Source organism: Pezoporus occidentalis, unplaced genomic scaffold (genome assembly GCF_034315485.1).
Source record: "Pezoporus occidentalis ecotype Australia unplaced genomic scaffold, CSIRO_AGI_Poc_V1 ctg11, whole genome shotgun sequence".
Classification (NCBI taxonomy): domain Eukaryota; kingdom Metazoa; phylum Chordata; class Aves; order Psittaciformes; family Psittacidae; genus Pezoporus; species Pezoporus occidentalis.
Window position 1 is genome coordinate 2,326,549 of NW_026912886.1, and position 20,500 is coordinate 2,347,048.

General features: G+C 37.6%; 1 protein-coding gene across 4 annotated transcripts in view; it reads right to left on the reverse strand.

Annotated features, from left to right (window-relative positions):
• Nucleotides 1–20,500, reverse strand: part of ENTREP2 (endosomal transmembrane epsin interactor 2) — a 108,895-nt gene that overhangs the window by 11,644 nt on the left and 76,751 nt on the right. For 2 of the 4 annotated variants that reach the window (XM_062626830.1, XM_062626813.1), the window contains 4 exons: nt 15,607–15,714; nt 9,180–9,197; nt 6,051–6,211; nt 5,266–5,401 (listed from right to left, as the gene is read on the reverse strand). In XM_062626830.1, the coding sequence (XP_062482814.1) occupies nt 5,266–5,401; nt 6,051–6,211; nt 9,180–9,197; nt 15,607–15,714 (423 nt within the window). The remainder of the gene's footprint in view (nt 1–5,265; nt 5,402–6,050; nt 6,212–9,179; nt 9,198–15,606; nt 15,715–20,500) is intronic. The other 2 variants (XM_062626839.1, XM_062626821.1) reach the window with 1 other exon arrangement.

Here is a 20,500-nt window from a genome sequence, read left to right on the forward strand (position 1 = left end):
TTTTAAACAATTTGCTTGGAAATTGGGAATTTCTTAAAGGATCTTTCTTTATGGAAGCAGAATATCACATCTGTGGTTAAAGAAAAAGAAAAAACAAAAGTGGTGTCATTCAAGTTGCAGACCACTCCTGGGAACTAACTGTGGAACGGCTGCGAGCTAACAGGAAAAGTAAGAAATGTTCTCAAACGTTCTTTATTGCTGGAAAAAATCTTATCAGCCTGTGGAAGAAATTATATGTTTTGAGGGGGTTTGTTTCTTTTTAAAAAAATCGAGGAGTTCTTTTTAAATCTATGTGGTTTCATAAATTCTTAATCATTGACGGGAAAGTATCTGCTGAATATTTGTGCTGAAACAGTTTCTGACCACCTACATTCTCCCAGTCATCTGGCAGCTGTAGTGACATTGTCTGGTAACTATAAAAAGGCCTACGACCTGTGAAATGAGCTACATGCAAGGCTGAGTTTGGCTTAGTTTGGCAAAACTGTACTAGTGAAAAAGAACCATCTGTAGCTTCGATCTAGAAAATCTGAAACAACATTATTGCACAGCGTATAAAGCAAACCTAAGGCTTGTGAAAAAAGCTGGCTTAGCAATTCCTGAAATCAAAATATTGCAGCTCTCTCAAAACCCCCACTCTATTTTACAGGCAGAAGAAACACACACATTGTACTTACATGCCTTAGTTCCCTATTACACAAACACCTCTAGATTACAACAGTTCAATCTTCATGACCCTTTTTTTTGCCCCCCCCTCTGCGTAGTTTGACAAAGGGAACAATTACAGCATGGACAGATTTCTTTTTGACCTGGGAGTAAGACAACTAAGCTCATGTGACACAAGCCACTGAGCAACTACCAGTACATCTTTTTGGAACACAGCTAGTACAGAGCACACTATGGACCTAAGGTGTATTCCAACACGGGTGGGAGACAAAACTATTTTACTTTGCAGTTAGGTGTTAGTACCGATAGTCCTTCAGCTCCCCTAGGGTAAGGATACATGTCTGAGGGAAATTACAGAGAGGAACTGTTCTCAGCACTCTCCTCCATGCAATGAGATCTGTATCAGTCTTTCACATCCTGTGGAATTTAGAGGGATGCACAAGCTCAGCCACCACCCATCACATCCCTTCACAGGCTCTACCTCAATCAGAGGTTCCTACAGAGGCTGAAAACCCTGCAGTGACATACCTAAAGACACGAGGCTGCATAAATAAGATAATAATCTTGGAGGTGACTTGCTACTATATGAAATAAAGGACACAGTCTCTCAGCTTAACTTCTGGATGCTTGCTCATATACTGCAGACTATACTCAATTCTAGTTTTCTCTACTTACAATTGCTGGAAATAAAAAGAAACCCAAACAATCAAAACCAAACCTCACTACCAAAACAACATGACAAATAGGTGGTACAAATTCACACACACAGAAATTGCTTCTTGAGACCAAATGGAAGACTGTGAATGCTCCCCCCTCTATAAAATCCGCCACATACAGAAAAGCACTCATAATCTTTAAGATTTATCTCTTAAGTGCTTCTTTGATAGCTAGCATCCTTAACAGTGGGAAAACAAGAGACTTCAAGATTTTGTGCATGCAGAAGAAATCAGGGATATAATTTGAATTTTGATTTCTTCTACTTTTTTCAGTATTTAGCTGTATTTTGTAAAACATAAGCCACACACTTATCAATGTGTTAAGCATTCTGTTTTCTTCCTTTGTTCTTTCTCCCTTCAAAAGAATAATTGCTAAATATATTTCTATGTATTTGGAATCAGTTAACCCTCTTGCTTGGGAGAAGCAGAACCATGGTTTTAATTGTAGGCAGTAACATGAACAGTGTTTAGTCAGTTCAGAGTTTTGGTTCATATAGGAATGGCACATGCTTTCATACGGGTTCCTGCACAGCCTAGGGTAACAAAACCTCATTGGCTTGCACATAATTGGACATAAAGCCAGTAAAGACAGTCACTAAGCTATCAACAGGAAACAAGCTTGGGACGCCTACAGGCTGGTAAATCTTATAAAGTTAGTGGTACAATTCACCCAGAACCCTGATCTGTTTGCTCTTGCCTTTTCTTTACCTTAGTTAACACTTTGCATAGAAAACCGTGTGAAAACCACTTTTTCCATAGTCATATAATGGGAATTCCTAATCAGTACAGATGATAACAGCATTTTTACTTAGCTGCAACCACTTAAATTAGCACTGATATTTGCTGACCATGAAATGTGTGAAATATTGACTCTAATTTGATACAATTTTATAAAACTCTAAGGGCCTCAATTCACTTAAAAACAAACAAACCCTATTGCCTGATGATCAGTAAGTTTTTTCAATTATGACATTATTACCTAATGTCATAGCCTAGAAGCACTTCTGTAGCACTTCTAAATTTCTGCAATGATTTCCATTGCAAAGCCTGAAAATTTGACAAGATTTATCAATCTAGTTATTTCAGTTCATACTATACTGTAGCTTAATGCCATGCTATATGGGAGCATTTGCATCACATAGGAATTTAAGACTCATTTTGTTCCTCTTGTAGACCTAAAACTGTCTTAGACTTTGGCTCCACTCCTCCACTTACAGACTGACTGGGACACTGACTGCAAAAAAATACATTCAGGATTTTGTTGTCAAGAAAAGTAAATGGCTACAAAGTCACTGTGCAGGCTTCAGCAAGCATTGCCAAAATACTACACTTCAGCACCTGCTGTTCTCCTGCTCCTACAAGCTTCCGAACCAGCAACCATCAGGCATATATAAACTACCCCGGTAAGAAACTATATAATCATCAGCATTTAGAAATTAAAAATCAGCAGTAATTTTCACTTGTGATTAGGACAAACGCTTCTGGAACCCCGGTGGCCGGAGATGAATAGGTAAGGCACTGACACCCCAGATGCCAAAAAACAACAGTGAATACGTGTACTCAGTAAAACTCACGCTTTTCCTGCAAGAGCATGACTTTGCTATTATATCTTGTCTTGTTAAACTGTATTTTTGTTACCTGCTGGTGCTGTTGTGCTGCTGGATGTTGATGCTCATGCAAAGTATAATTCCCAAGTACAAGAATGCTCAAAGTGATTTTCTGCTTAAGCATAGACACTTTTCTAAACCTTACTTCATACCACAAATGAATTCTTATCACAGTTATGATCCTTCAGTTCCCCCAGACAAGGTATAATTCATATTGCTTTTGCCAATTTTTTTCTTTTAATAACTGAAAGAACTTGGCTCCTTCAGGGCTTGCAGGTTCCTCTGAGTTACTGCAAAGGAAGAAGGATGAAACTTGTCTAAAAAAGTTTTTAGGAAACAGACACCCTTGAAAACTCCAATTTTGCTGTTCAGAAAAGAATTTCACTCGCAAGGAGTTTATACCAATTAACTGCCTTACAGCCAAACAAATCAAAGGTACTGCAACATTTGGCCTGTTTATTGCGGTGGTCAGTGGAGGGTATGATACAAGGCAAGGACTTGTCAGTCACAGAAGCTGCAAAGTTGGGCACATCTTGGAGGTCTTTAATTGCATTTTTGCTAGGGACTGTGCACCTCAACATTCTTTTTTTTTTTTCCCCTCAGACACTTGTCTTAATTACCTTAATAACGTTATTGAGTATAATAGTAAAAAGCACACAGTTCCTTCTTTTTTGTTTCCCATTCCCCCAGCACAAACAAAATCCCTAGCAAGCTTCTCAATTTTATATTTTGGGGAAATGCAAAGTACTCTTGTCTGTAATTTGGGTGCAATTTGGCAACCTGAACACACACTTGCACAGTGCTCTATTACCAGCTGATAAGCATTATCTAGAATGTTTGACTCCTTGAGTTTTTATTGATGCCTGCGAAAAATTAGTTTCTAAAAGCAATTTAAGTATTTTGCTATTAGTGACAGCTGACTCAATTATCCCAAGTCACGCAAAACTTTGCTCAAATTTGCTTTAGCTGAACATGTGGCTAAGTTGTAATTCTAGTTTCAGTTCAGTTGACACCATAGTAAAAAATAAGACAAAAAAGTGTAATGTAAATACTTGAAGCATCCTGTGTCCTTGCTCAAAGTTCAGAATCAAGGTGTTATAAACTCTCAGGAGTAACTTTCTGCCACAGACAGCAGAAGCTATTAGGAATTGTAATAGGCAAAAGCATAAGCAGTAGATACAGAATTACTAGTTGCTATTTCATAAGAAGAACACATCCTTATGCTTTTATCATTCAAACCTTCACCATGTATGTTTTCTTATCAGGGAATGTAACACTGAAGCAGGAATCGGTTTCCAGCACTTTGGTGCCTGATAGAGGCCTCCTTATGGAGGCTTACAACTACTAAAGCACACGTTTGGCACTGAGTTCATGGCACCCTGTCAAGACCAGAGCATACCATTAATAAGAACCTAAACTATTATCAGATGCTCCCAGTCCTTTTCCAGAATAGGATGTGAAAGCTGACATAAGCGGGGCACTGCAAATGTGTATTTTTAACTTTGTTAGTCTGAGATTATTTAGAGATTTTTGTTCAGAACTTTCAAGTACATGTCCTATCTATACTTAGCATTTAAAACAGGAATTTGTTATTATCTTGGCTCAGATCACATGCAGAGCAAAACCAAATGTCCCATGAGCTCTATGCTATATACACACATACCCAAACGTACAGAAATTGTTAGCATTACATGTCACAAGACCCACAGTTGTTTTTTTCTTTATTAAACCTACACTGTTGTACTGGGCTCCAACCAGCAGTAGTATATTAAATTGAGGCAAATCCCCTGTCATCAGCAGTTGAAATAAAAAATATTTTACAGTTGGAGGTGTTTTTAAGAAAATAAACCTGCTTCTTAATCAAGATTTCTTATTCCTTGTAGAAATTTAGAAGTGTAATCTCATTTTAAAATACCATTATCCTTTTCAAGTAAGGAAAACCACTGTGCTTCAGTGGTGCCAATCCATTCTTCTAAATTTCTGACTGTTCAATATCACATAACAAACAGATTCAGCGGAAATATTACTATTCATTAAGATTTGCCCAAACATGCACAAGACCATAAGGGGAATACACATTCAGTAAAATTTGTTAATTAAACCCTTTCAAAAAGAATGGTGTGAAAAATGTGCTTAAAGAACATAACAATATTCTAATGCTTGTTCTCCCAAAGTACAATTAACTCCTACATTATCTCAGACCATCAAATTTATGTAAAATTGCTTTGGATCATGAAAATGTGAAGACTATGTAAAGAATTTCCTTTGGCTTTCCTTACCTGACTGGCAGGTGTCTCTCCAATCACTGCCTCATAAGGGGGGGGCAGCTCGGTTGGATACATCATTCCTGGGCTGTTAATGGTTACTGCATATAAAGCACTGAATGGGGAATGAGGGAAATCCAAATGGAGACCTCTGTTTAAAAACAGAAACCAGCAAGCTTAATAATTAAGAAATGGCATTGGATTTATTTGGTGAACTACCACCTACAACAGTGATGTAGTGATCTCTGAATTCAAAGCCAATATACCACATATAATAATACTGAAGAAATTTAACAGATAATCAAAATGAAGCCCTCATTCACAGGGCTTCATTCAAAAATCTGTAGCCTTAAAAATTCTATTTCATTTTGGATACCAGCTGTTTCCACCAGCCCGTTTTGCAGTCCTTCAAGTCCTTCACTATTCCACATTAATACACATTAACGCCAATGATTTCCTTAGAAAATTAAATCATGTATTCAACTTCAGGTGTATAACATTAACAGCTGTGACAGGATCTCTGATCAAAGCTGATCTCTGCTTTAAGTTCAGATATTGTTATCTTTGTCTTTGCTAAGTTCACTCCCTTCTCTATTACAGTGGTGCCTTAACACAAATATTGCCAGGTACATCCTAGTAAGTTTCAAAAAAATGTATGTAAAAAATGTATGTAATCTCTCTGGAAAAGAAGCACTTAGTCTAAGTGAAGGATTTACTTGGCTTCATGTTCTTTGAAACAGCTTCATATTCTGCATCTCAGAACTATGCAATGACTGTAACTACAGGGAAAAAACAATCACCTCTGTGCCTCTATCACTGGTGTGCAGGTATATTCTGGTGGGTAGTAGGGTGGAGGTGGAATTGGCGGTATGAACTCATCAAAATCCAAGGTTTGATGCAAGATAGTTCCATGCGGAGTCATACAGTCAGGATGGGTAGAATGTGGCCTCTGTGGCAGAAACTGAAAATGAACAGGTCAAGTTCCTTCAGATAGTAGAAACATCAACACCAATAATAAAAATTTTAATAAAAGGTCAGTATTAGCAACCCTGACCAATATCCAGTATCATTAATATCCATACTGAAATGAAACAAACACTTCTGGAAGCGTAAGAATACTTGAGATCAATGAGAAGTGTGAATCAAATTGCCAAAATACAACACAAAGTTTTACTAAAGATATAGAGAGGCTTGTGCCTCAAAGTCAGGCACTCTCAGGATGCAGAGCATAGCCATTTAAAATTAAATAGCTTTTCAAGAAATATTTCTACCTTATAATGTAATTTTATTACAGCAGTAATGGGCTATATTTTAATAACGGAATAACTGGTGAACAAAAGATACATCTAAAGTAACTACTCACATGCTTTTGTTTCCAACCTGAGATGCCTTGTGCTTATAGAGAAAAAAAAAAGCCCCCTCAAAACCCCCAAATAAACGAAAGCAGAAACAAGCTACTGCATATTCTCTAAATTTTGAACAGGACCACTACAAATATCCCACCTATTTTTCACTTCTAAACAAGAGGCCATTTATAACTATTCTTTATTATTACTGTAACATAAAATAATAGCCATTTGTGGTTTGGTGATATCGACATTGCACACTTAAATGAGATATAAAGGTTTTAAATACAGGTATGAAAGTAAGAAAGCAATTTACTCCATATAAACATCTCAAAATGAAAAAGAAAATATGCTGAATAATAAAAGTAATACTGAGAACTGCTGTCAACATTTGTGACAGGAACCTAACCTATCACAGCTTCTAGCATAGCCATGATATCAAAAACAGTGATATAAAAAATCATTCTTACACTTCAATATCAGAAACACTCAGATTAACAACTTTCTAGCAAAGGTTTAAACTACTTCAAGATGGACCATTCTGCAGAACACACGGAACCCCACCACCTTGACCTGGCTTTATATAGTCCCCATGGATAAAAGAGGATCAAAAACCTAAAACCACAGAAGAATTATTTCTTCTCTAGACAAGTTTCTGGTGTCATATTGCTTTTCTTGGATCAGTAGATGATTTGGTTTTAGCTTCTGCCTTTTAAAACAGATGTGCTAAGAAAATCTGCTGAAGGCACATTTGGTTTTTTACACTTGAAAAAGATATGTCTTTGTACTGTTGTCTCATTACATTATTGTTTGGTTAAATCCATGATAAAGATTCAAGAAGCAGTGAAAGGGAAAATGCTTATGCTTAGCAGATCCAGCAGATATAAAGTAAATTACCTTTATTTTCAATATGACAGTTTAATATTTTTTCACTTTTTCAAATTTAACTTGGTGCAGTTATGCTGAATTTACATTGCCACAGAAATTATATTGGTCTTAGGTATTTAAAAAGTTGAGTGACATCTTAATTCTATGAAACTCATTCTATGTATGTTGTTTCAAAGATCAAAGCTGTAATAATGCAACACAACAGAAGGTAAGGAGGACCAATTTCAATTGTTTGTGAAAATGGCTCGCTAGAGATGCTTTCACAAGTAACTATTAAATAAAGAACCCCTTCTGCATATATCTGCAGAGTTGGGCTTGTTCAGCCTGGAGAAGGCTCAGGGAAGATTTTATAACAGTCTTCCAATACCTAAAGGGGCCTACAAGAAATCTGGAGAGAGACTTTTTACAAGGGCGTGTAGTGATAAGACAAGGGGGAATGGTTTTAAACTGAACAAGGGTAGATTTAGATTACACATCAGGAAAAAAATCTTTATTATGAGGGTGGTGAGGCGCTGGCACAGGTTGCCCAGAGAAGGTGTGGCTGCCCCATTCCTGGAAGTGTTTAAGGCCAGGTTGGACAGGGCTTTGAGCAGCCTGGTCTAGTGGAAAGGGTCCCTTACTCATGGCAGGGGGTTGGAACTGAATGCGCTTTAAGTTCCCTTCCAATCCAAACCATTCTATGATAACATGCAATATCATTGTATCTTACAGATAACCAATGAGCCACTGTAATTTACGATGGCACAGGTATAAAAGACATGATATATACATGATTTACTTTTTGTTACATAAAATGTCTGATGCTGTTAAGGACACTCTTTCATGTGAGATATGATGCTGTTAACCTGAGTGCTATCAGACGTTTCTATAGGTTTGTCTTATAGAATAAAACTACATTTTTGTAGTCGTTTTTTCTAACCTCGCCTCATCTTTCAACAACCATTTTCCAAACTGTAACATTACATTAACTGGCAAACACCAAACCTCTACTCTAAGCAACCATCAGCCTGCTACCATCCCAAATACATTGAAGAATCTTTTAGGAAAAAAGGAAGAAAGACAAACTTCAACTTTATAGTGACCTAGAAACTGTCTAAAAAATTATCACAATGAAGACAAATATCTGTATGCTCCAGCTCACATTTTGTACCCTACTTGATTCCAGCAAACTCAAGATTACACTCATTTCCTAGTAGAATTGATAATTTGGGTCATTTTTACTGCCTGGAAATGAAACAATTTTCTGTTACAACTTTACCTTCTCCCAGACTATATCCATGTACTGACATGCAATGCAAGCTTTGGTTTGCACCAGAGAACATGCACCTCCATCTCTTCAGTTCTTGAGTTTTGTGGAGCTTGTTTCATTCAGCCATATAGAAGAAGCAACACTCAACACTCCTCAGAAGGCAGCAATTAAACCCATAACACTTTTACAGTGAGTGAACTATCAGCGTACATTTTGTGGGGTGTAACAGAAGGAAAAGGTATTACACAGGGTAGAATACAAGAGGTCAAGAGGGAAAAGACCTGATACTTAGATGCATTTCAGTTTAACAGCAGTATTACTTACATCCCTTTCAAGAGCCTTAACTATGAATACAAATAATGGCAACGAACTCTGTGTGACCAATGCTGAAAACGAGTGGCAAAACAGACATGAAACATGTACATGTTTATAAACAACATGTTTACCTGTGTGATATCATCCTGCTGGAAGGCACAGAAATTAAAGTGAAAAGGCTGTAAGAGGAAGACTAGTAGGAAATTAAACAATAGCAAATATAAGGGATTATCACAAAGAACAGACATCCTTGATAAAACAGTCGGAAAGCTACCAAGTGAGAGTTAAACCACAGCTTATTCCACACTACCCTATCTACTAATCTCCAATAGGCTGCAAAAGTTAATTCTTCCTATAGTAAAACGAATTTTAAAAATCTTTAAGGGTTAGTCCCAAATGGTGAAAGCTGGCATGGGCTCAGCAAAGACTTAATACAAAGGCCATAGGTAGGAAAAAGCAAACGGCTCACAAACCTGGACTAGGTGGAGGAACACTGACATATGCTTTCGCAAGAAAACACATATTTTTGGTACTTAAAGGCAGTTGTTACTAAATAATCAGTTTCAAAAAGCTGATGGCAAATAGGATAGGCAACAACAATAACTCCTGAAGTGAAAATGGAGGTGGCCTGTTTGGTTTCAAGTATAAACAAGATTAAGTTGTATTCAAGGCCATTATGGAACAACTCACAAAGCAGGTCTCCTGCTTTGATAGAAAATGGCTGCAGATGAGGATAAACAGCAAAAAGCACCACTGGTAAACACTGTAAATAGCCAACAGTGTTGAAAGTCTGCATAACTTTATAGCTATCAATAGATATTCTTAATATATTTACAAAATGTAAATAGAGATCCCCTGGCTTTGGAAATCCCAAATACTCAAATGTTTCAGTTGACCACCTGGAGCTGTTGGATGCTGGGAGCTTTCACAAATCTAACAGGCAATGAAAGACAGATCTAGAATTCATGCTCTTCTTCTAGGAAATAGTCAACTTTATGTTGAAGCTTGGCATTCAAACATGAAGGTTTTTTCTCATCCTTGGACTAAAGGATGTTTGTCTTATTGTCATCTGTGGAATGTGTCCTGAACCTCATAGGCATTATACATAGATGACTGCATAAATGGGCTGCTACATAGAGCACATATTGCACACAAAATGTTGTATGTTTTAATTAGACACACCTAACTTGACAGCATTTAACAACCTGATTCAAACAGCCCTCATCTTTATTTCATACTGAGGACTACTTAATTTGTTACTTGGTTTGCAGTTATGGGGGAAGAATAAAACATGCTATCTGGTTGCAGCAGGGTGAACAAGAAAGCTGTAAAATGCTGCAGTTTTGTACCTACTTCTTGGACCTGAAATTAATACAGAAGTTAGCCATGGCATCACAAGCAAGTTGTTCACTGAAGTGACCAGAATGATTGCAGTTTACTATTTATGTTCTGAATATTTTAAGTATATTCAAATAAAAGCTGACAGAGAAGTCTCAAGGAGCTGAAGAAACAGCAAATAAGGATTATAACTCCCTAATGAAACACCTACCCAATATAATACAAGGTGCTAAGTCCTTCTTCCTAGTATCTGTAAGTCATTTATAAAGCACTAATTCCTGGGAATGGGAAATAAAAACTTTCAATTGCATACAGTTAAATAACTGCCATGTCATCTATAGTAAAATCTCTTCAGTATACTTGGGTCTGTAATTCTGTCTTCAATTAACTGTCCTCATCCTGGACTGGTTGCTTTTTTCCTTTTCTAAACCACTTGTATCAGTATCTCCTCGAGGGAAATATAGATACTAATTGCCTACAAGAACAGAAGGATTATGGCTGATTCTTCTAATGTGTCCCTGATCTTAAGTGGAAATTAGAAGCATAGAATGGTTTGGGTTGGAAAGGGCCTTAAGATCATGTAGTTCCAACCCCCCTGCCATAGGCAGAGACACCTCCTGCTAGACCAAGTTTCTCAAGGTCCTGCCCAACCTGGCCTTCAACACTGCCAGGGATGCAGCTCACAGCTTCACAGCAGTTCACAGCTTCTTTGGACAGCCTGTTCCAGTGCCTCACCACTCTCACAGTAAAGAACTTCCTTATAACCAACCTAAATCTCCCTTGTTAAAGTTTGAACCCATTACCCCTTGTCCTATTGCTACAGTCCCTCATAAAGAGTCCCTCTCCAGCATCCTTGTAGGCCCCCTTCAGATACTGGAAGGCTGCTCAGAGGTCTCCACGCAGCCTTCTCTTCTCCAGGCTGAACAGCCCCAATTTTCTTAGCTTGCAACACAGATGATATTTTGATAAGGCAAACAGTCTCAGGTTTTCTCCTCCACTGTTTCCAGCTGTTGTTTCTATGACCATCACAAGCCATTAGCTCTGTAGTCTCAGAAGGACTGGTCTGTGATACAACACCTTTCCTGAAGTACTGACTGTATTTTAAATAGTATTAATTATTAAATACTCTTATTCTACCAATAAAATGGAAAATGGTACGTTTGCTAAAAATGGCAAAAGCTTTCCTTCATCAAGGTTTCTATTTTACCTTTTTATTTATGGTGGAATAATATTTGTGAGGGGAATATTCATCCAATCATGTAAGGTAACAATCTAAGGTAAACAAACTAAGGTATCCAATCATATAAAGTAACAATCATAAAAGTAACTTTAGGATGTTTTTATGGATGTACATCATTTGCAATGCATTTCTCTAAAAGAATTATCACCTGGGCTTTACAGTACCTTTAAGTGAGCTTCGTGTCAAAAAAAATAACATTTAGGTTTTTATATAAGCATGTTAAATAATAAAAAAATATGTAATAACTTAAGATCAATTCTCAGTTACTGTGAAGTTGCATACTAAAGGGGGGGGTTAATTACTATTTCACCTAGATAAGAGGTTAAACAATGCCAGCAAGATACTACCCTCATGCAGAGTATACTATCATTGTTTTTTATTTAAAATATTTGAGTAGAAATATTAACTACAGCATATTAAGTTAATGACATGCTGAATTATCATTATGGGTGATAAAAACAGTAATTAAATGTTACAGCTTGGAAGCATCATTATTACCTTATTTCCTTTACAAAACAGCAGATTGGTTTAGATATCAAATCACATGAAGTACAATTTCTAACAGCAATGGTGACAAAACCAGAATACACTGAATGATATCAGCGCCCGTAGTTCTAGGATAAGAACTGTATAAACATATGGAGTGGAAGAAGGACTGGAATAGGTATACTTAATGCTTAAGCTTGGCCACAGTGGGCATAATTTCTTGTATTTCTTTAAGTCAGACAGCTACCTTTTGAAGAAAATGGTGAATTTTTGCAGTAGCCATTCATCAGACAAAATGCAAACTGAAACTGCCTTAGGCAACAAATAAAAGATCATGGAAATGACAGCTTGGTTATTAAGAGATGTTTCTTCACATTACAGAACCTTGATACAATCTGATTTGATTCACATACATCTGCTGGAGGGGTGTGTACACAGAAAGAACAATCCTGGGAAGCCCTGTAATGGACTGCAGCCTTAAACTGTCTTAAGTTAGTAAAACATATAACAACTGCTCTTTCAATCTTTATCTCTCTTGCAGCTTTGTATAACTGGTAGGGTTTTTTTTCCTTTTTCTTTCCTCTCCCCTTTTTTTTTCCCTGAGCAACTGTGAACACTTAACAGCATGAGAAAGGTTAAAGTGAGGTGAAAAACTGCGGGTACTTTCTGAAACAGTCAAAAGAGGAACAACCTAGGAAAATGTTTTTGCATTCTACATGACAATACAAAATTAAAAACTGAAGGAAACTAAAATAGTTTTATTATTTTGCAAAATAGTTTTTATTATTTTGCAGCATTTTTTCCTTAATGCTTGAAACCAAATGTTTGTTTGGTGAGATTATTTTGAACCAAAAAGCTCCCTTCAAATTCACTGGAAATTTTAATCTGTGCTTACTAGTGAACAGCTTGTGTTTATATTTTCCAGCACATTCTTATAAAAGACCGGTACATCAGAAGGTAGCAGTTTCCAATAAAATACTGTCATATTGCTTGTAGGAATCAGATACCCACTGTATGCAAGAGTTAGCAAGAAACCAGATACTAATAAACCATTGTTGCTATTTTCTTGAGAACGTATTATGCACCAGCTCTATGTTGCTAGGCAATAAAAGCTGAATCACAAAGAACAGCTTCATGGTAGAAGAAAACATGAACTTATTTGAAATTTGAAAATAATAAAAAAAAAAAACACTATTCAAACTGAGTAATTTCTGAGACAAGAACATATAATACAGCACATGAATCACAAAACTGATGACAAATGATGTCCCAGGAGGATCTCCCTATTGCATTATACTTTTGCTGTCTAGGAATTACACTTTTATGCCTCCTCTTCCTGTAAGAGAGCCTATGCAGCTTTTGAATACCCCAACAACAGAGGAAAAGAATCAGCACAATAATTAAAACCTTTTCATTTGCAGTCTTAAACTTTCAGCATGGTACAACCCTGCTACGAGAAGATGCATACATACTTCAGTGAAAGAAGGAAAAAGCACAAATCAAGCATTAATAAGCAAGAATAAAGAAAGCAAAACAGATTTCTAGGTGCAGCAAAGCAGAAAGGAACTGCAGATCATGGGACAATGGAGATTAAGGGACAAAAGACTGAAAATAGTTGAAAGAAAAAGAGATCTTCAGCTGGTCTAAGTCAGCGTAGCCCCAGGGAAGTTACGCTCACTTAGGCCTGGTAGGAATCTGGCAACCTGAAAAAAGAAAGAGAAAAACTTAGGGATAAACAGTAAAGACTGGGATTGAGCAGAAAGATGCAATTCCCTTCTTCTGGGGAGAGGGAAGAAAATTCTTGTCAGTGGAGCTGAAAGGGTGGGAGAACGACAACTACGCAAGAAGACATAAAGCTGGAAGCACAAAGCATAGGAAGCAAAACCAAGCTGACATAATGGCATCATCACCAGGTGGTAAGGAAAGAATTTGGGAAAGAAGTGAAAAATGAAGTAGGAAGAGAAAAATTACATGCTTTTAGGGTATTTGAATTTCTATTGAAATGACTGCTTCTTGCACATACCCATCAGAAGCACTTTAATATCATTCTTGGTTCACTGTCACCTACACATTTATTCCTCTTACACTGATAAATACCATAAAATTAGGTGCAGGTTAAGATTTCTGGAGTGTATATGGTTACATTTCTGGACCATTGTTATGCTAGACAGACAAATCTTTCCAGGCATGATGCTCACTTCATCTCCCTATGATGACTGCAAGGTGAAAAATGTCTTCAATAAGCATTCTAGCAGTAAATATCATGGGGTGAGAGCGTATGGAAAGAATATCCTTAATGTGACAAAAATCCTTTAATGTTTAAAGTACAATTTGTCATCAGCCGGGATTATTTTTGTCAATTCTGCTTGACATCCAAACCAAAGTTATTTAAGGAGCACTCTTTACAAGTCTCTACAAGCACACACAATGTGAATACACAGAGTGCTATACAACAAAATGCATTTATGTACCATTTGTAGGTATTATGCGGACATATGTACCTAATTTATTTTATCCTCTACTATGTGAAGGAAACACCAGATCACAGAGGAAGATATTCTCTGAGTTTGTAAGGCGGTGACTGGAACACTCGTCTAGAAAGGACACACTTTGTTGTGTAAACGATTTGCAGCTAACTTGTTGGGCCAATATACTATCTATGCAAACTTTTAAAATATAAACAACTTACAAATGACTAGTACTAGGTTTGTGTGCTTGCCCTATCTTATAAAGCAAAGAATAATTTCCTGCATTAGGCAATAATAGAGCTGGGTCAGAAACAATATACCTGGCCTGCAAAATACAAGGATTTTAACTTTTTCTTTTTTGTTTCAACATTACATTGAAATCTGAAGAATCACAGTGTTTTTTTGGGGGTAGAAAACCTTGTCCAACCAAAACAAGACAGTATCCTGTAATGCAGCTGGCTATGCAGAAGACTGATGATCCTTTTCTCTTTGGTTTTAAACATAATTGCTACTCTGAAGCTCGAACATGTTTTCCTTATGAAAACACTGCTATTGGCACAGGGCTGTGGAAAACCCAATTCTGAACTCACAGTTCTCATACCAGAAAAGTAGCAAAAAATAGTATCTCAAAACTAAGTAATTGCTCTGGATAGTGTGGAAACTGAAGCTAATAAAAATGTAAGGATGGAAAATTTAACATGAATATAGATCCACCTTGTTGATAACCTTGTTAGCAGAAATAACATACTCCCAATTGCAAACTCCTGATTATAAATCCCTAATATTATATGTAAACGTTTTAAACACAGCAGCTATTCACACTGCATTCACACATCTGTATGTTACATTTACATAAATGCATGCAAATAAAAAATACACCCATGTACACACATGTTCTAACACTACACAAAGACACACAAATAGGCTAATGTTTATAAGCAAACAGCAGGTATAAATGAGTATACACAGATAAGGACAATATGTCATGTTGGACAATAGCCTGTGTTGTCACTGAAACATACTCACCATTTGCAGAAGATCAGAAGAAACCATCTGCATGCAACACATTGCTGTTGCCAAAGCACAGACAATGGTGGAGATGATATTGAGAGCGCACACACTGAACAACAGGTCCTGTGAAAACACATGCATCAGAATATCATCTCTTAGGGACACAAAGGACGGGATATATTTTTAGCAATTTCATAATAAACACTCTCAACTGCTCTCAATTGATATGGTCTCAATTAGCTGCGTGGAACTCGCTCAGATAATACTAATTTTTTTAAACCACTCTGCAAAGAAAATAATAACAGAAACAAAATTCTTCCCCTCCCCACTCCTTACAATACATTTGTTATTAGGTATTTCCTCAGCAGTACTGATACCTCAAGTTTTCCAGTTCTCTGAAAGAAAAGACAAATTACTGCTTTCACAATTGACTCCAAGCTACATTTGTCACAAGAAAGATACTACAAAACAAATTTCTGATGAAAAACAAAACAAAAAACAACACCCCCCCCCAACATACTGAAATTTTATTGTTTTGATAGTTGAACTTTACAACTGAGGGTTCTGCATTAAAAAACTCAATGGAGATTCTAGTATTAAACAGATAACTTTATCCTCTGTTACATTCTCTATGCATCTGAAACACATTTAGATACATGAGAAAAGCAGTGACTACTAGCAGTGCATTTCACCTTTTGTTCATGAAATAAGTTAACATGGCCACATTGGTTTTTTCAAAAAACCAAAACTTTTAAAATAGAATGTAAAGTTACACTTACTAAGTAGAATAAAATAAATATTTGAATTTAAACTGAAACACTTCTATAGCAAAGGTATAATTAGAAAAAAAAGCATCCATTCCTTCACAGTGTTTTTATTTTCTTTCCCAACATCCACTGCAAAGGAACACTGATTTTGCATGCAGGCTACATTTCAAAACGACTACAATCCTTTTACAGCAATTGCACAGCTGACGTACGTCTGACAATTATGTGGCTCAGTTAGTATTCTGAACAGCAGCAGAAGTATTTGAGAAAAAGCATCACAGAGAACAGATGAAAACCAAAATAAAAACTGTTAATATACCATGAGTAGAAGCACTCAGTCTATAAAGAATATTCTGTAGGATCAAAGTTTAAAAGAGTATCTCAGTCACTGCCAGTATGTTGCTTGCTTTCCTTTTGCCAACAGTATTCACAAAAATTACAGAAAGGTGCAGATTTACTCCTGCCACTGTAATTGCATGCACCTCAAGTGACCTTCATTTGCAGACATGGGAACATGGCAGACATTAAATAGGTCAACAAATTCTAGTCATTTAGTAGCTTACACTGAGTCAGATTTGCTCTTGCTGATCTTGTCAGTGGTTTTCTGTCTTCGTGGCCAGCCCATCAGCCAGGGGAATAATGAATCAACAGCATCAACAGCAAAATACTGGAAAGGCCAATCTCTAACTCACATACAGAAGGTAATACAGAGAACTCTCTCAAATACAAGGTCATACAGACCCACTTAGATCATTCAAACAGAGGTAAATAGCCAAGTAAATCCCCAGAGATGTAATTAGCTAACAGTGGCACTTAAAGAGATTAAGATCCTGCATGTCCTGTTTTCCATATGTAAACCTAGGTAAAGAATACCAAGGCAGAGACAAGACCTAGGGTAGAAATATAATTATTTCCTGGAATAGGAAATTCCATTTATTGCTAACTAAAGCCCTTTAGAACCAAAAGATTTAGCTAATCTTAATGCACAACTTTATACCATTTATAATAAATTATAAAATCTACACCACCCAAGCCTTGGAAGGCAGATGCAGGGACTGTGAGAATGAAGACCTTGGGCCCACTGAAGGAGAGGATCTGATTCGAGACCATCTTAAGAACCCGAATGTGCACAGGTCCATGGGACCTGATGAAATCCATCCGCAGGTCCTGAAGGAGCTGGTGAACGAAGCTGCTAAGCCACTGGCCATCATATTTGAAAAATCATGGCAGTCAGGTGAAGTTCCCAATGATTGGAAAAAGGGAAATATAACCCCCATTTTCAAGAAGGGGAAAATGGATGACCCGGGGAATTACAGACCAGTCAGTCTCACCTCTGTGCCTGGCAAAATCTTGGAGCAGATTCTGCTGGAAGGCATGCTAAGGCACATGAAAAACAACAAGGTGCTTGGTGACAGCCAGCATGGCTTCACTAAGGGGAAATCCTGCCTGACCAATTTGGTGGCCTTTTATGATGGGGCTACGGAACTGATGGACAGGGGTAGAGCAGTTGATGTCATCTACCTGGACTTGTGTAAAGCATTTGACACTGTCCCACACGACATCCTTGTCTCTAAATTGGAGAGACATCAATTTGATGGGTGGACCACTTGGTGGATAAAGAACTGCCTGGATGGTTGCACACAAAGAGTTGTGGTCAATGGCTCAATGTCCAGCTGGAGACCAGTAACGAGTGGTGTCCCTCAGGGATCGGTGTTGGGACCGGCCTTGTTCAACATCTTTGTCACTGCCATGGACAGTGGGATTGAGTGCGCCCGATGACACCAAGCTGTGTGGTTTGGTTGATACGCTGGAGGGAAGGAATGCCATCCAGAGGGACCTCGACACGCTTGTGAGGTGGGCTGATGCCAACCTCATGAAGTTTAACCATGCCAAGTGCAAGGTCCTACACCTGGGTCAGAGCAATCCCAGGCACAGCTACAGGTTAGGCAGAGAAGAGATTCAGAGCAGCCCTGCGGAGAAGGACTTGGGGGTGTTGGTCAATGAGAAAATGAACATGAGCTGGATTCAGTGTGCACTCGCAGCCCAGAAAGCCAACTGTATCCTGGGCTGCATCAAAAGGAGCGTGACCAGCAGGTGGAAGGAGGTGATCCTGCCCCTCTACTCTGCTCATCTGGAGTACTGCGTGCAGTTCTGGTGTCCTCAACATAAAAAGGACATGGAACTGCTGGAACAAGTCCAGAGGAGGGCCACAAGGATAATCAGGGGACTGGAGCACCTCCCGTATGAAGACAGGCTGAGACACCCTGGTGGTGTTCAAGGCCAGGCTGGACAGAGCCTTGGGTGACATGGTTTAGTGTGAGGTGTCCCTGCCCATGGACATGAAACTGGATGATCTTAAGGTCCTTTCCAACCCTAACTATTCTATTATTCTATAAATCAGTATCCAAAGAGTCTTTAAGACCTTCATACAACTTACATGCCTCAGATAGGCTCAGCATCATGACAGATATTTCTTTGATCTGTTCCTAAAGATCCCACAGCTTTATCCCACTATTCCAACATTTATCTTTACCATTAGCATCCTTCTTACATCCATCCCACAGTTGAAAAGCATTGCTCCTTCTCTTCCATAGCTTTTGAGAACAGGCTCTTATATAGAAGACTTTCACACCTTTAAAGTCTATTATCATGCTTGAAATCTCTTCCTCCTTTACTGCATGACATATACCCCATTCCTCCAGTGCTCAGCTGAGACAAATTTCCTAGGCCTCTGATGAAATATAAAACTGGAACACTACCAATTTGCTCTAATGATGAGCCATATTAATATTCCTTCATCTTAGTAAACAAAGTTACAACTGAATTACTTTCTTCTATTGGCTGCCTTCTAGAACCAGCTGTAGAGAATCCATATTAGTTAACCAAGGCTGAAATCCATCTGTAATACATGCAATAATATATGCGTTTGACATTAACAGCAAAACTCAGTGTAGTTTAGGTCTGGAGGGGAAGTACTACATGACTTACAGCAGCCTGCGTATGCAAACAGGAAGGAATGTGAATTCTTAAAGAGCTTTGCTTCCATATATATAACATCTCCAAACTCCTAGCTATGAAAATCACTTTAACACATTAACCTTCCGAATGAGGGCTCATACACCCTTTATTCATCAAATACATAAAGCACCAAGTCAAGTCCAGAAAGTTTCTCTGAAAGTTTCTCTGAAACTTTCTTCCAATATGTAACCACCTGCCCCAAACTGTTTGGTAAGGGCTTAGGACAATGATCACACCAAAGGACTTTAGGTGTAAGGCAAATAAAATAATATGTTTCAGGTTAATGGTTATTTGGGAAAAAACACCAATAGCCTTGCCTAATTTGACTTGTTTTACCAAACTGTTGAAGGATCTCCCTAAATCCTTTGCCATACCCTCTAAATACAGATTAAAATTCAAGAAAAAAACACCCAAGAATCTCTGGACATCTTCATAACTCAAGTGCAGACTTTGGAAAATATTTGATCACTCCCTTGCCTCTTCATATCATTACAATCAACTGTACTGTCAATTAAGTTACATGTGTGAATGTCAAATCAGGGAATTTAACATTCAGTACAGACAAACAACACAGATATAGCAGTATTACCACACAATATTCATTCTTTGTGTCAAATATTATATAGAAAATTATCCAGCTGTGCTGCTTACACATAATCGAGAAACTGTATCTAAACCTATTCTGCTCTAAAAAGAAATGAAGTACAGATCAATGCTTCTTGTCCCCACTTCTGTCTCCCCATCTACTTATAAAACAGAAATTCATTATTTTTTGTGAAATGTGTAACTTATGTCCATATTACCAAAAAAGTAAGTTATACAGCACAAACCCAGTACTAAAGAGTTCTAACTTGTGCAACATTATTGAACTGGTAACTCTCTTTACAAGACATTCACATTTGGCTGGCTCAATAGATTGTTTTCCTGCAGAAGTAAGAGGTTCATAGTCTTTGAGGCTCTTAAGTCCTTTGCACTTTTGAAAGCTTAGTCAATATATAATAAAAGGAGTAAAATAAGCCTGCTGATGTGTGAAAAGAACACTCTAATCAGTACCCTTGAGCATACGGATCTAAACGTCTACTCTGATCAAGGGCTAAAACTAGCTTCAGTTCTGCAATTCTGTG